The sequence below is a fragment of the Crocodylus porosus genome, unplaced genomic scaffold, assembly GCF_001723895.1.
Source record: "Crocodylus porosus isolate Cpor-Errol unplaced genomic scaffold, CroPor_comp1, whole genome shotgun sequence".
In the NCBI taxonomy this organism is placed as follows: domain Eukaryota; kingdom Metazoa; phylum Chordata; order Crocodylia; family Crocodylidae; genus Crocodylus; species Crocodylus porosus.
In genome coordinates this window covers 71,081,211-71,095,830 of record NW_017728909.1, presented here as the reverse complement: position 1 = coordinate 71,095,830, position 14,620 = coordinate 71,081,211, and the positions used below count along the sequence as shown (strand labels likewise).

General features: G+C 37.7%; 1 protein-coding gene across 2 annotated transcripts in view; it reads left to right on the top strand.

Annotated features, from left to right (window-relative positions):
- The window catches only part of EFNA5 (ephrin A5), a 249,981-nt gene extending 236,123 nt beyond the window's left edge, over positions 1-13,858 (top strand). Inside the window, exons 3-5 of one of the 2 annotated variants that reach the window (XM_019532455.1) lie at positions 5,543-5,608; positions 6,008-6,088; positions 10,860-13,858. In XM_019532455.1, the coding sequence (XP_019388000.1) occupies positions 5,543-5,608; positions 6,008-6,088; positions 10,860-10,981 (269 nt within the window). In that variant the 3' untranslated portion in view covers positions 10,982-13,858. The remainder of the gene's footprint in view (positions 1-5,542; positions 5,609-6,007; positions 6,089-10,859) is intronic. The other variant, XM_019532456.1, reaches the window with a different exon arrangement.
- The last annotated feature ends 762 nt before the right edge of the window (positions 13,859-14,620 follow it).

Here is a 14,620-nt window from a genome sequence, read left to right as displayed (position 1 = left end):
ACTGAATGTTACTGGGTGTTTTTTTCTATTTAATTACCTGTAGCTATCACTGGAATGTTTGAAGTACATTACAGTTTGACACACAATATTGAGAGCATATTTCTCTCCTTTTTTTAAACTTTTCCTTATGGGCCATAAAAAATTGCATTGAAAATGGTTGAAGGGATGAGAAATTACCTTATTTTTTCATCTGCTTCAGATTTTCAGGCTTTTCCCTATAATCACAAGACCAAAAAATTTACTCTTAATGAAAAACTCCAATCTTGTGTAGTCGCCTGAGAGGAAAAACACCAAATATCATGAGAGTTGCAATAAAATCGCATGAGTTGGCATCACTCTGCAATCTCTCCTCTGATTTTTTTTAATGAGAATTTTCTTTGTTGACATTTACAGAACATCTAGGCTCTTACCATTCTCTCCCCCTTCATAGAAGAGAACAACTTCTTTTTCTTTCCGAGATTGTTTTTGAACAGACCATTTCCTGCGCATTAAGGTTTCCTTTATTGCTCTCTTTAAATCCAGGAATTTTGTCTTTTGGAATTCATTGCTTTAGAAAAAGTAACCATCATAAACTAGTTTCACTCAAACTGGTCTCTGATTTTCCCTAGTAAAAGAGCATACAAAAGACATGAAAACCAATCTCATTCTGTTTGGCCAGAAAAGAAACATTTTTAGTAACACAGTGAATTTCACTAAAATTGAGCAAACCATAAATTCTTACTTGGAATCTTATTTCAGAAGATCTTTGACTGGCCTCAGCCAAATGATTTCCTTTTATTAGTTTGTCTCCTTTTACAAAGGTCAGAAGTGTTGTTCAATCAGTGGTTATTCATGAATATGCATTCACATCTTTTTACTGTTTGTCAGTGTTGGCTGCCCTATCTTTTTTTCCCCACTTTCTCCAAAAAACTAAGGTCTGAGAAAAGATACAAGGACCAGGCATTGTTCTTTCTGTAAGGTCCAACACATTCAGGTTGATGCAAGGAGGTTCTTTGATTCTTCTTGATCACTTCTGTCTGCAGCTTAGGGGTAGTGTAAACTCTTGGCTTACTGAGCCTTCCAAGATTCTGTCTTCATTAGGATCCTCAGTGAAACATTATTCCTCCTCTCAGAAAGAGCTTCCTTAGGTTTTAATGTCAGCGCTATGCATCATGCACCTTATCCTCTGCTGCTGCAGTCTTCAACAGTCTTTCTCTTAAATGTTTCTTTGTAGTTATGGTATGCATTGCCTACTTAAAAAACACCCTGAGGACTTAGGGTTTCACAATGTGAAGCTACAAGCATGCATGAAAGCTACTTTCAAAGAGCAGAATGCAAGTCTAGGCCACAACTCAACCAGCTAAATTGATTTTTAAGGAATTGTACCAGAGATTTTTCAGCCAGGGTGCCAGGACACCCTGAGGTGCCACAAGATTCTTTGAAGGGTGCTGCGGGATGTGTGGAGATAAGTGGAGGCCCATATTCTTCCCTGCCTAATCATTCCCCTGCTCCCACTTCCTGTTTCCTTTGCAAGGAGGTAAGCCCTGTAATAAGTTAGTTTTTTAGATGGGATGCCACTCAATTAAAAAAACAAATAATGAAAGGATGCTGAGTCTATAAAAAGGTTGAGAACTTTTACATCATATTAACAGCTGCATGGTAAAACAGATTGAGTTTAAATCAGTATTAGGTAACATGCATTAGCTAAAGTCTGTCTCAATCCTGAGCAGTATTCCCATTCAAAACAAAGTCAGATAGATAGAGTTCACTGTTCAGAGAGGAAAGATCCAGAAGCAGCTCATCAACACCACAAAATCTCCCAAACCTCGCATGTTATTATCTCAACCCTGACTTTTAATCTTTCATCAAAACACAAGATGATCACAACAGTTTGGGTAGGATGAATGGTAAAACCATTTCAAAGTGAGGAGGAAGACACAGGGCTTTGAAGGATAGACTGGTATTGATACCCTGCTGCAGTATGTATAAAGGGGGGAAATGCTAGGAGGCACCCTGAACATGCCCTGTGGATTTATACATCAGGACCTACAGTGAACACCAACAGATCAGGGTTGTTTTAAGATGAAAAGAGGGAAGGGAAGAAATAAAAATTGATTGCAGTAACCCAGCTCAGCAGGCAGTTCTTAATTTCTCAGAAAGGCCAGAGAGGTTACTATGTTTCCCTTCATCACCTTGTTCTTAGTGGTTCAGGCAGATATGAAAGCAAAACAGTGACTTGCTTGATTTTTTTTTTCTTTTCTTTTTGAAGGAGTAAAACACTGTGGGGAGTGAGGAGTTTTCTTCATTTGTTTTACTGTAAGCATAAAAATAAATAATTTCCTGTGGGGGACAGAGGCTCTTCTCTCCTACCTGCATCAAAGCATATATCTGTTTCTAGGATGTGGAATTTAATGTTATATTGTAACCATTTCATTTTTATTATGGCGACAGCAATCAGTTCATGACATGGAAAGTTTTTTTCCCAAGCCCAAGTTAGCACTGCTGGGACATTTCCTTTTAGGAAAAGGAGGGTTAAATACAGTTATGGTCTCTGAAAAAACCCAGCCTGCCAACTAGTGATTCTTTTCGCTCTTAGATTTTACAGTTTTGGGAATAGTCAATTTTGTGTTCATGTGCAAAGTGTCACTTCCTTATTTTTCCCAAATAACAGTAATGAATCCATAACCAGGAATAGTGTTCTAATACATAGTAATAAGCAATAAATAGTCTTATTTTATGAAAATGATCATAAGTTACTAACCTGTAAATGTCGGTATTAAATCCTACCCTTGAATGTGTGTTCCTTGCATATCATTTCTAAAAAAATTTTTGTACAGGATGTATGTGAGGAATCACAAGTGCATTATGGTCACTGATTAAGCTAATAGTAGAAGTGTTTGCAGAACACTATCATTGCATATATTAGTAATGGAGTGTTAGGTATAACATTCTTGTCTTTAAGTAATCCACAACTACCTGTTTAGTGCTTAGTTGTATGTATTCAGTTGGGGCCATAGAAAGGACATAGTTTCCTGGATATAACCACAGAGTGCAAATATTGTGCCCTAAATAACACACCAGTTACTGTAAATGTCAGTAGAGGGAGTTTTTCCGACTTTGATTTAGTGAGAGCCTACAGCAAAGCCAGCTGTTAGCACTTCTTAACTGCTTGTCATTGTGAACGGGTGGGGGAAGGGGGGGAAAGGGAAGCATCATTTCTGTACACTTTTTGTCTTTTGATTAAAGAGGGAAACAGTCTCTCGTGTATTTCCCAACAGGTGCAGAATCAGAGCACTAGCTCTACTTGTCTCTTATTTTCTTTCTTCTGTTTTGTGCATTGAATTTGCTAGTTCTTATTATGGCAGGACTAGTGCTAGCTTAGAAAGCAGGGAAGCCAGAAATGAAGAGAGAGTTTGTTACTTTTGAGAGCTTCAAGTATACTCTCACCTCACAGAGCAAAAGAGAGAAGGAGCATGTGAGTTCATGTCTGTGCATGTAAATCATTTTAGTTATCTGTCGCAGAGGAGGACACAGTTAATAAAAACAGATGAGACAGAGTAAGAGACAGAAAACGAACTGACTCTCTTTCACCAAATTTATTTGTAAATCCAGATAGCTCCCAATAGTTGTTTGTTTGTTTTTTCCTGGAACACAGAGACTTGACACACAAACCAGTTTAAGTGATTAAAAACCGATTTAAACCTGTAACAGAACAGACATTCACTGTGCATAAACCAGTTTGAAAATGGCTGAAACCAGATATCAGACTTAACTGGTTTGACTCAAATCACTTTATGCAATGTCAGTCCCAGACCCCTTCCTGGTTTAACATAAACTAGAGACCTCCAGCATCCCAGCATGCTTGCAGGGCTCTATCCTACTCCGGACCCTGGTGCTGCTGCACGCAGCCTGCTGTAGCTCTGCCGGCCCCACAGTGCAGCACCCCTGCTGGGAAGGGGCTTGCACTCCCCCACATTGGCAGGGGTTACTGCCCCCAACAAGGGCCGTGCCCCCTCCTGCTGGAGTGGCAGGGTGGGGGCACAGCCAAGCAGAGCCCCTGGAGGGCAGCGGGGGGGGGCAGGGAGCATGGCAGTGAGGATGGGTAGTCCTGGCTCGGTAGAGAGGAGACTAACTCTCTTCCCTGCCACCCTCTGCCTCAGAGGCCATGGTGCCCGGTGCTGCAGCAACAAGGGACAACCCGGTAGACCTGGCTCTGGTCCTTGCTTGTGGGATAGAGAGGGGTAATTAAACCCCTCCCTAGCCAGTTCAGTCTGAACCGGCCACGTTCCCCCAGCACAGCTTCCCTGCAGCCGAGGGCCCGCTCTAGCAACCCCCAGCTCCTGGCCTGAGCAGCTGCAGACATGTGCCTACATTGCCTCAGTCCAGAGCGAATATTTGGCCTGTTACAAACCAGTTCAGCTTAGGCAGGTTAGACTAACCTGCAAAGGTTGAATCAGTTCAGGCTCTGGCTTTTTGAATGTTGTCCCTAGGCAGAATCACTTGCTCTAAACCAGTACCCAGCTCTTTAAATGACCGTGGAGTCTGTGTAGTGAAATAATACCTACAAGCTACATTTTGACCTCTGACCTCTGATTTTTGTGGCTACAAAAAGTGCACAGAAGGTTGTATGTACACAGAATGTCCTGCAGAAGTGGAGATTCATGTGCTCAACTTTTGTGTTCAAGTACAGGTGTACATGTCATTTTGAAATTGCAGTTATTCAGGCCAGTGCCCGTGTTGTTTTAAAATCAGCAGAAAATTTAACCTCAGAGAATATACTTTCTCTGCTGATAGTGGGGTAATTGTCAGTAGTTGCATCCACTTTGAGAAAAAAATAGTCTGTTATAGGAAGGTAACATTTACACCTGGATTTGTCCAGAGAAAGCAACTGGATCTAACCATTGTCCTCTACAAATGATTTTTTGCACACTATGAAGTCTGTTAATTTAGCCTTATTAATTTAATTGTAGATATTAACTTTCTAATGATGCACTCAATGATAAAGCAATGGGGGCTGTTTTAGTTAAGTTACGGTGAACAGGGAGTGAGGTTATGAGTAAAATGTCTAATTGAAGTACCTGTGCACCACCGGCACACAAGTTTAGGAACTTAACCGTATGGTACCTTAGTAAAACTAGGTATATTTTTTTTAAAATACCAGAATGAATTTGTATAACTCACAGTATTATTCTGATTTCTATTTTTTTTATGGTACTTGATCTGAAATTTAGCACTTCAAGATTTTTCTTGTCCTTTAGTAAACTTAAAAGAATCCTTTTACTTGGACCTACATTTTTCGTGATAATCTCCCAGAATACAAAATGGTGTTAAATTGAGCCCCTTCAGAAAAATATTGGGAAGATGGAGAAAGAAACTTTGAAAATATCCTGTGTGTCATTTCTCCCATCATCTGCCCTGTAAGATTTTTGTAATGTTTTTGCTTAATCGGGACATCTTGAATTTGGTCTGGAATATGTTTTTTCCTTTTAGAAGGGAAGGCGTGAAAAAGAAGGCCTTTAACATATAAAATTATTTTTCTTTCATTCTCTCCTTTTTCTGTTAGCTTCTGCAATCCCAGATAATGGAAGGAGGTCCTGCCTAAAGCTTAAAGTCTTTGTGCGACCAGCAAGTAAGTTCTTTATATCAAGCTTCTGAGGGTGGCTTTATACGCATGCTTTACTGTGTGATCTGGTAAACAGCAATAAAACTTTTTTTTTTTTACTGTTAAATCTTGTGTATCTGTTCTGTACAGCAACATTTGTGTTTTGATTTTCATCATATTTTCTTATCATTCTCCATAAAGCTTTTTTGTTTAATTACATAGCAGTTGCTAACTTGTTGTTTCTTAAATTGTTGTACAAATGGAAGACTATCCTGGCATTTGGACAAGTGCCATAGACTTTAAAATATAAATATATATAAAAAAAATAAATAGAGAAGAAAAACATAGAGAGAGAAAAAAAGGAAAGTGGGGAGTTTAAGGGTGTCTCACTAACATATTTGGCTGTTATCTCTATTTTTGTTATAGACAGCTGTATGAAAACTATAGGTGTTCATGATCGTGTTTTCGATGTTAACGACAAAGTAGAAAATTCATTAGAACCAGCAGGTTAGTATGCTTAGAGAATCTCTTTTAACAAATGCGTCTTTCCCTTTGGTGCTTCAGTACTTCTTTGCCTCTGTTTCTCTCTGCATGCTTTGCATGGTATAATTGCTCTGCTTTGTCTCATTTCTACCAGTGCTAATATTGCTTATGGTATACTTCATTCTTCCAGTATCCTTGTCTAATGCATGGGAGATAAAATGGCTGCTCTTTTATGACATTTGGTTTAGTTCAATGTAGAACCCCTTTTTCAAACCTCCAGTGGTGTGTCCAGAAGTTCTTGCGTCTTCCCTTGCACAACCCCAGCACATTGGAGGAGGAGAGTAAACGTGCTTTTTTTGTTTCATGCGATTTGTATGAATATTAAAAAATAGTAGGGTCATTGCTTATTTAATAGTAATGCATGGCTCAGGCACACAACTGGTAAAAGTATCTTCCTAAAAAAAAAAAAAAAATCATTTGTATACCTGGTTAGGCAAAGCACAATTATGATACATTTTCTCATCAAATTTTTACAGACTTATGTCCCCTTCTGGTCTATGTCACCTTCTGGTCCATTTAAAAGAGCAAACATTTCCTAAAATATCAAGTCTTCTCTTTGAATCAGCGTTATCCTTAAGAATAGGAGTCATGCTTATTCTACCAAATTTTTCCTCCCTTCCCCTTCCTTCCCCAAGAACACTGCCAACAGTTACTCCAAGTTAACAGTAACCATGTGTGTGTTGGGAGGTGGGGGAAAGGGAGTGGAAGCTGCATTTGTATACATGTGTTTGACTCGGATCGGCACAGATTTAAGACATGCTTAATTTTAAGCACAAGTTATCCCATTGACTTCAATAAGGGTGCTCGTGAGATTTAAAATTAAACATTTCTAAATCTGTGATTAATCAGGGCATATGTTTGTATCTATATCTTTCTATATCTAGATATAGATTGGTCTATCTATTTGTCTGTCTATAGCTATGGATACAGATGCCATCCTGATAAGAAAAAATCCAGGTTCCACTCTGTAATTTATATGCAGAAATTCTGTGTACATGTACGTATACAGTAACAGTCATAGCAGACTCATGTCACAGCCCTGTCAGTTTCTAATGAATCTGCAAATTCTGCTAAATACCTGTCATCAATAACCTCAGACAGGACACAAGAAGAAGAATAGGTATATGCGTTCTACATGGGGTTCAACCTATAGATATAGATGTGCACACAAGCGCACGTGCACACCCATTTCTTATCAGGATAGTTCATAACCCACTTCATTCCTGGAGATTGCTGAATTAAGGAGGAACTGTTCAGCTGTTTGCTGTGCTTTACTTCAGAGGTGCTCATCTGGAGCACACCAGCTATCCAGCACATCTAATTGGAGAACCAGTGCCCCCTGAAATAAAAGCCACAGCAAGTAACTAGAACACCTCAGCAGTCCCACACAGCTGTTTGCTATGTCTGTACATACCCCCAGGTTGTTTGCAATCCCTCATCTTTTCAGGGGGCTAAAGAAATTAAACCTATGAAGAATAAGGGTTCTGATGTGCGTGTATACATATATTTATAAATATGCATAAGCACTCGCACAGTGTTGATACTTCATAAACTGCTAGTTGAAATGAAATTTAACAAAAAATCTGTGTCTCTCTCTCTGTTGTACATGTGTGCATGCGCGTGCGCACACGCACAATTTTTAATGTATACCAAAGGGAGGCTCTCTTATATGAATGTCAGTTTCTTAAGTTACTTAAAAGGGTTTTTCCTTTGGTATGAAGCAATGCATTAATTTTTTTAGTTCTTTTTTATACTGAGACATGTTTGCTGATACTCTTAACTATAATATATTATTAATCAGCAAAATAAATTTGACAGCTTTATCAGTCTGAAATGTGTATCTCTGGACATATACTATTACATTATTTTCACTCAAGGGGATATTTGGGAATTTCTAAAATATTTTGATGTTCCCTAATAATAATTTAAATGTATGCTAAGTCCAAGTGAAGTATCTGTAATTGCAATAAATGTGTACTTCTATTATTATATCATTCTTCTTCCAGAGAATACAATTAGGATAATAATTCCCTGCCTACTTATAACTTGACTCTAAACATTCTTTGTTTTCTTTCATGATATGAGATATGGCGAGCACTAATTAACGTTTCCCTTGTTAATCTTTTATAACAAAATACTTTTACTTTGAATCAAACCAATAACATAAATACTTTCAGTTAAAGATGGAGCTTGTTTTTAAAAGGGGCTACCCAGCTACTACTACCTTCCCACACTATAAGAGAAGTATGTCATTAGAAAGCAGCAGGCAAAATGAGGAAACAAAACCAACTGATACGCATCCTGCAGACTGAGATGAAGTTGAATGGGGCTAGAATGATAATATGTAGGCTTAATAAAAAGTTTGTGTTTGAGAGTATATCAGCTACCAAAAAGTTCTCATCCCTGAGAGCATTGTATATTTATAAGATTATTTGAGTAAACATAAGTAGACAATTAACCATTCCTAGATAGAACAGTTTGCTAACATGCTTCATTTTTATTAGGATGCAAGGCATTGGATAGCATCACAGAATAACGTTGCATGTAACTTTTGCTGTGTACTAATCTACCTATTGGAATGTATTTGTCTCTCTTGTATGTTCTCATCCTGTCTGCCATCATTTTCTCTCAAAAGAGATGCAAGGATTGGGACAGGTCAGAGACACATTATCTCATCACCCACTATTATGTTCGATAATTACTCTCTTAAAAGTGGGGTTCTGTGTGGTGGTCTTCCCAGTTTCAACCATTCCTTTTTCTTAGGAAAGGGCAAGAAACTGATCAGTACACATTACTACTTAAATTATTGGAAACTTCAGAAGCCATATAAACTATCAAATTTTTTTTAAAAAAAGGAAGCTTACAGTAAATTGTTCCCTCCTATGAATTTTCATCTCTGCAAACTGAGGACAAGATTAGCCCTGAGGATGTAACTTAATAATGAAATCCAGAAAATTCAAAATTCAGACTGACATAAAATGTAGCTTATTTCCATTGCCAGGACAGTTTTTAGTAGGGAAGTTCTGGTCCTCTGTCCTCCTTCCCTTTTTTTATTAATATAAACTAAAATCTTCTCCAGGTCCCTGGCAAGCATTTAGGATTGTTCAGGATTTTAACTGCACAACTCCAATTAAAATAATATTTGTAAAGTGCTTTGAGAGGCATGGATGAAAAGACTGCTCTATTAAACAAGTGCAAAGTGCAGAGACCTTGGGATCACCTTGTCAAAAGGGGCAGATGCAGCTTTGAAAAAGAGCCCCTTAATGTTGCATGAAAAAGAAGTTCTATTCTGAAAAGCAGCTTTTTAAAAATGACATCATAGAGTCCCACCGTCCATTAGGTCTCAGTGATTTCCATGCCAGATATGTTCTGTTTAAATATAAAAAGGTTTTTGTTTTGTCATTTCCCAATTGTTAGTGCTACACTTGCAGAAGCATCTGAAACTCAGACTGGCTTTTGTATAATCACCAGTAACAAATTCTGCCTTTGTGTACACCAGCGCAGTCCTGTTATCCTTGGTGATGATTCACAGATCTTATTAGGCCAGAACTGTTGACAGTGAGGTTTGTAAAGGAAATTGTTGAGGGCTCAGTAATTAGAACTTTTTTCAATTCCATTGATGTTGTTATCGATACACATTCTTAGACAACTTAATTTTATTAAGATATAAATTATTCAGTTTATTTACTTGAAACAAAGTTCACATTCAAAGCTAGCTTGTTCTTAAAATAGCCAGATATAGTTAATTTCCAAGCTAGAGGAACTTTTGTATGGAAATAGTAACATGATCCACAAGCTAAAACAAAGGTAAATTTTAATGTGATATTTAAAGTTTCTTTTAATGAATTATTTCGTTTGATTTTAATTGGAAATTAATTTTGATTAAAAATAGCCAAACAGATTTTAGGACAACCTCAAAAATGTAAAACCTTAACATTAGAGGAAAATATTCTACCATTAATATGTATGCAGTTTGTCATTTTTTTTTCTGTTGAAACTGGTTCTTTTCCATTATTTTAAATTTTAGCAGCACAGATGAATATTAACTTTTTTATGTACAGTGACAGTAAGTAATGATTTATTAAACTTTTTTCAAATTTTGCCTATGTTCTCTTTTGAATTAATAATTGTAACATATTGGCGTTTGTTGTTGTTTGCTTTCATACTTCTGAAAAATAATTAGAAATTCTGTTGTCACAATCCCTGCATACCTTATGCTGCAGTGGAAGTTTTACACATGGAATGGGCTCTATAACTTGGTTCATAGACCAACATTTCAAACTTAGGAGCCTAAACGGTATTCACAGAGCTAAGTAAAGGGCCTTGATAGTCATATGCTGTTCGTATGCTGAACACCTGCAATTCCTTTTAAAAAACAAGGGCTTTTTATTTAGCTGCCTAAATATTAACCTAGCTCTTAGTTTTATGCAACCAAGTCTGAGTTTAAGGGGAAACCTTACACTGTTTAGTTGGTCAAACCTTACACTTCTTAGTCTGTCAATGCCTTAATACTCCCACTATCTTCTATGGGGAAAAAAAGGAATGTGTAAGGAATGGAGGATTTAGGTCCAAGTCCATTACATGAGATGATATATGACCATGAAAGTAAATGACAGCACGAGATCCGTTGTCTTGCTTCACAGAGGATACTGAAATCTACTTGCAGTAGTCTGCTGAAAGGGAGTTTATTAAAGATGCAAAACCTCACTGGAATGTATGCTTTCTGTTTGAACAGATGATACCGTACATGAGTCAGCCGAGCCATCTCGTAGTGATAACGCGGCACAGACACCAAGGATATCCAGCCTGCTTTTGGCAACCCTACTGTTCCTCTTGGCGATGCTTTTGATATTATAGCACAGTATATTCCAGTAACCTGTCACAGAAAACATCAGGGTCTTGGAACATCAAAGATCCACCTAACTGCTTATCCCAAGAAAGGGACTTTATATTGGTTTTGCAGATGTCAATTTTTTTTGGTTTGGTTTGTTTTTTTTTCTTTTCAGCCTGAACTATGAGCAAGAATTTGAGGGGAATAACTAATTTCAACACCCGACCCTTCCCTGTGACTTTCCTCAACTCCTCCAAAAAATAAAAGGACTCCAAATGAAAATGCCAAATTATAATAGTGACACTAGTGATTCTTATTTTCCTCTGCATTCTCCTATAAGAAGTCACCACCGTTAGCTCACTGTGTTATCTGTATGTGGACAAGGAAGAATAGTGGCAGATGCAGTCAGTGAAGGATAAGGAAATTGAGTGGAAGCCCGGGAGGGTTTTAATCTCCGATACAATATTTATGCCTTCTCATTCAGTTCTGTAAGATGATCATGCAAGGCATCATGTCATCATGTCAGGACTGGAGGGGAGATATTAAGAACAGATACAATATAACACCATTTCCTCCAGGAGTTTCAAAATGAATGGGCTCTAAAAGGAAAAGACACTGTTTCTTATAGGACTGGCTTGAAACATCCTTGGTAGAAAAGCTTGTTCTCCCACAATAGAAGCTCTGTTTTTTGCAGGGGGAGGGAGGATGAATATTTAGGAATGTTAGCACACAGCAAGCAAGGTCAGATTTAGGAAACTTCACGGAGGGTGATAGTGCCTCGGTTACTTCTGTTTCAGTGGATAGTACACACCAGATTATTTTCTTTCAAAGCAGATCACCATGGTGCTACAATTTTTTTCTTGAAATGCAGAGGCATTTTTTGTGAATAAAGTGACCTTCCCCGGGGCTGACTTAGTAGCTGATAGCCTTGGATGCTGCTCTGGGTGACCATGTACTAAAGAGGAGACATCAGTGGCCGGAGGAAACATGTTTGGGACACTGGCTCTCCAGTGTGCTCTTGATTTGTCTCCCCTGCAAGTTCAACAACCCTGAGAATAAAACAAGTAGAAGAAGCCAGGACAGTCAATCGGCATTGCTTGGTGGGGGGAAGAAAGGAAGAATGTGGAATACAAATTCAAGAGTTGATTTTTCCCCCCTTTCCAACACAGTTTGAAAAGTAGAGGAAACGTGTTTATCAGCAGGAGATAAACTAGATGGGCTCCCAAAGACTTAACAAAATATTTTTTTAAAAATCCACTAGAATAGAAAATACATTATTTAGATATACTTTATGCTGAGAGTGAGTATATATGCTTGTCCTATTTAAACATGTGAGAGAAGTGGTAACCCTTGATGCAATTAGGAATATGGGGAGTGTCTTGTTGATGGAACGTTTAAAGAACCCGAGCATGGCCAAGATAGGACTTGAAAAAGTCATGAGCCAGGAAATGCAAGCCTTGGGGTTTCTATTGGCTAGACTGCCATGGACTTCGAACTCTGGAACGTAGTCAGGGAAATGTCACCAACACTGAAACAAAACCTTTCAAGCAGGAAAAAAGAGAGAATATCATGTTAAATGTGAAAAAACAGAGCACTTTCCAACAACACAAAGGTTTTTCTGTGTTTGTTTTAAAGATAAAGTATAGTTTAAAAATGAACTGGTATAATTAATGGACAGCATTTTGTGAATATAAGAAAAAGAAAGAAAAGAAAAGCTGGTTCCTTGAGGTTTCTGGGAAAAAATGAATTTAAGGCACACAGGGAAGTTTTACCCTTGTTAAGCTAAAATTTGGGCTTGCCTGATACCATGGAGTATGGATATTAAATGCAGGCTCTGCATTTAAGATAAGACTGAGGAAATTTCTACTAATATTGAGCACATACAACCAAGACCCAAAGTCTAGGCAGTGAGGAAAATCAACCATTTTTGTTACAATATATGATCAAGACATTGTTTGATATAGTCAGTAAATTTATTTCTTTATCACATATACTTGGGGCAAGTGCTAGTACTTTCTTCAGCAAAATATTACAGAGCTTTGAGGAAGGTGGCCTTGAAGCTTAAAGCACCCCTTTAAGGATTTTTAGGCAGAGTAAAGATAGTATTGCATGCTAGATTACCACCCTTAAAACACTTCCTACAGTTCACAATCATAGTTCTATTAATAATGCTAATTTTATTTTAGAAATGGTAGCTTTGGTGGTTTTCCATCAGTTCTCTATAAATGGTAATGAACTCACAGCTGCATATCTATCAACCTCAAACTTTTATTCACTAATCTTTTATTCACTTATTCAACTCTTTGCTTTATTGCATTGCCTCTGCTAACTAAATGAATCACAGCAAAACTACTACAGCTAATAGAATGCTACACTGCATAGAATAATATAACTGTGCGTGGCAAACTTACCAAACATCAGCTTGAATACTTGATGGCATCCGGCAATCCCAGTCATACCAAGTTAAGCAAGTGCTATAAATCATTGAATCTCTGTGTTTGGTGTTGAGTTACAAGACTCTGGAAGCTTTGGAGGATGTTGGTGCAAGTTTTATTCAGATTTTCTCCCCACAAACGCATCCCCACAGATGTCTGAGGGAATAATTCTGTTACAGCAGTCCCTCAGTCCAGATAGTTCACCCCTACGAGCTGCGCTCCTGGTTGCCAAGGGCTTTGCAACATGAAGCAGGGAAACATGGATCAGTCTGTTTAGTGGATACTGTGTATCCTTAATAGACAAGGTAACATTTCGTGTTAGTTTAGAATATTGTTTTGTACTGTACTTTCTTGGATGGCGAAGGAAAGACAAGTAAAACATAAAAAAGCTATGTTCTTTAAATTCTGTATTATTAGCAACCTCTGTTGTATATAGTGTTTGATAATAAAGTATTAATTTGATTCTTATGTCTTTTGTAAGTGAGAACAATAGACTTTCAGGATATTAAAAACATGTGTTGATTATAAGACAGAGCTTTGAAGCATCAAGTGTGATCATGGCTGAGAACTGAGTTACAAGTGGCCATGACACTGCAGCATACAGGACTCATCTGTGAAAATTGTTCATCTGATCCCAAGACTTCACCATGTCAGGACCTTGAACAACATGACTTTTGATGATCAATGTTTTGTCCTCCGTGTTTAAAGGTCTGATGTTGGAGCTCTGTGGGTTTTTTATGTTTGTTATGGGGTTTTGTTTGTTTGTTTTGGTTTGTTTGTTTTTTTTAAGCAAGTTGGTTTCTAAAAGGCTATGGGAATTTAACAACTCTCTCATTTCCTTTTCTTTTCCTTTTTTACCTTTTTTGTTTTCTGGTTTCCTTCTGGTTGTTTTCTTTTTCCAGGATAGTTTTTTCAGAATTGATTTTTTTTTGCCAGTATCATGTGTGACATGCACATAGACTTAATTCCAAAACATCAAGAAACAACTCTGGGAGGGTTCAAATGTGGATTATTTCCTTTCCTGTGGAATTGTGAAAGGAAAGAAATTGTATTTGTACCTGTTGATTTTTTTTTTTTCTTCTTAGAAACTGAACTTTACCTATTGCCTGATGAGAGCAATGGTTCTGTCGGTTCCAGAAATGTAGAAAAGAATGTAACTCCTCCCCTCCATTCATTATGCTTAGATTTTGTACTGACCAGTTTTATTTACAACTCCCCGCCCTTCTCCCT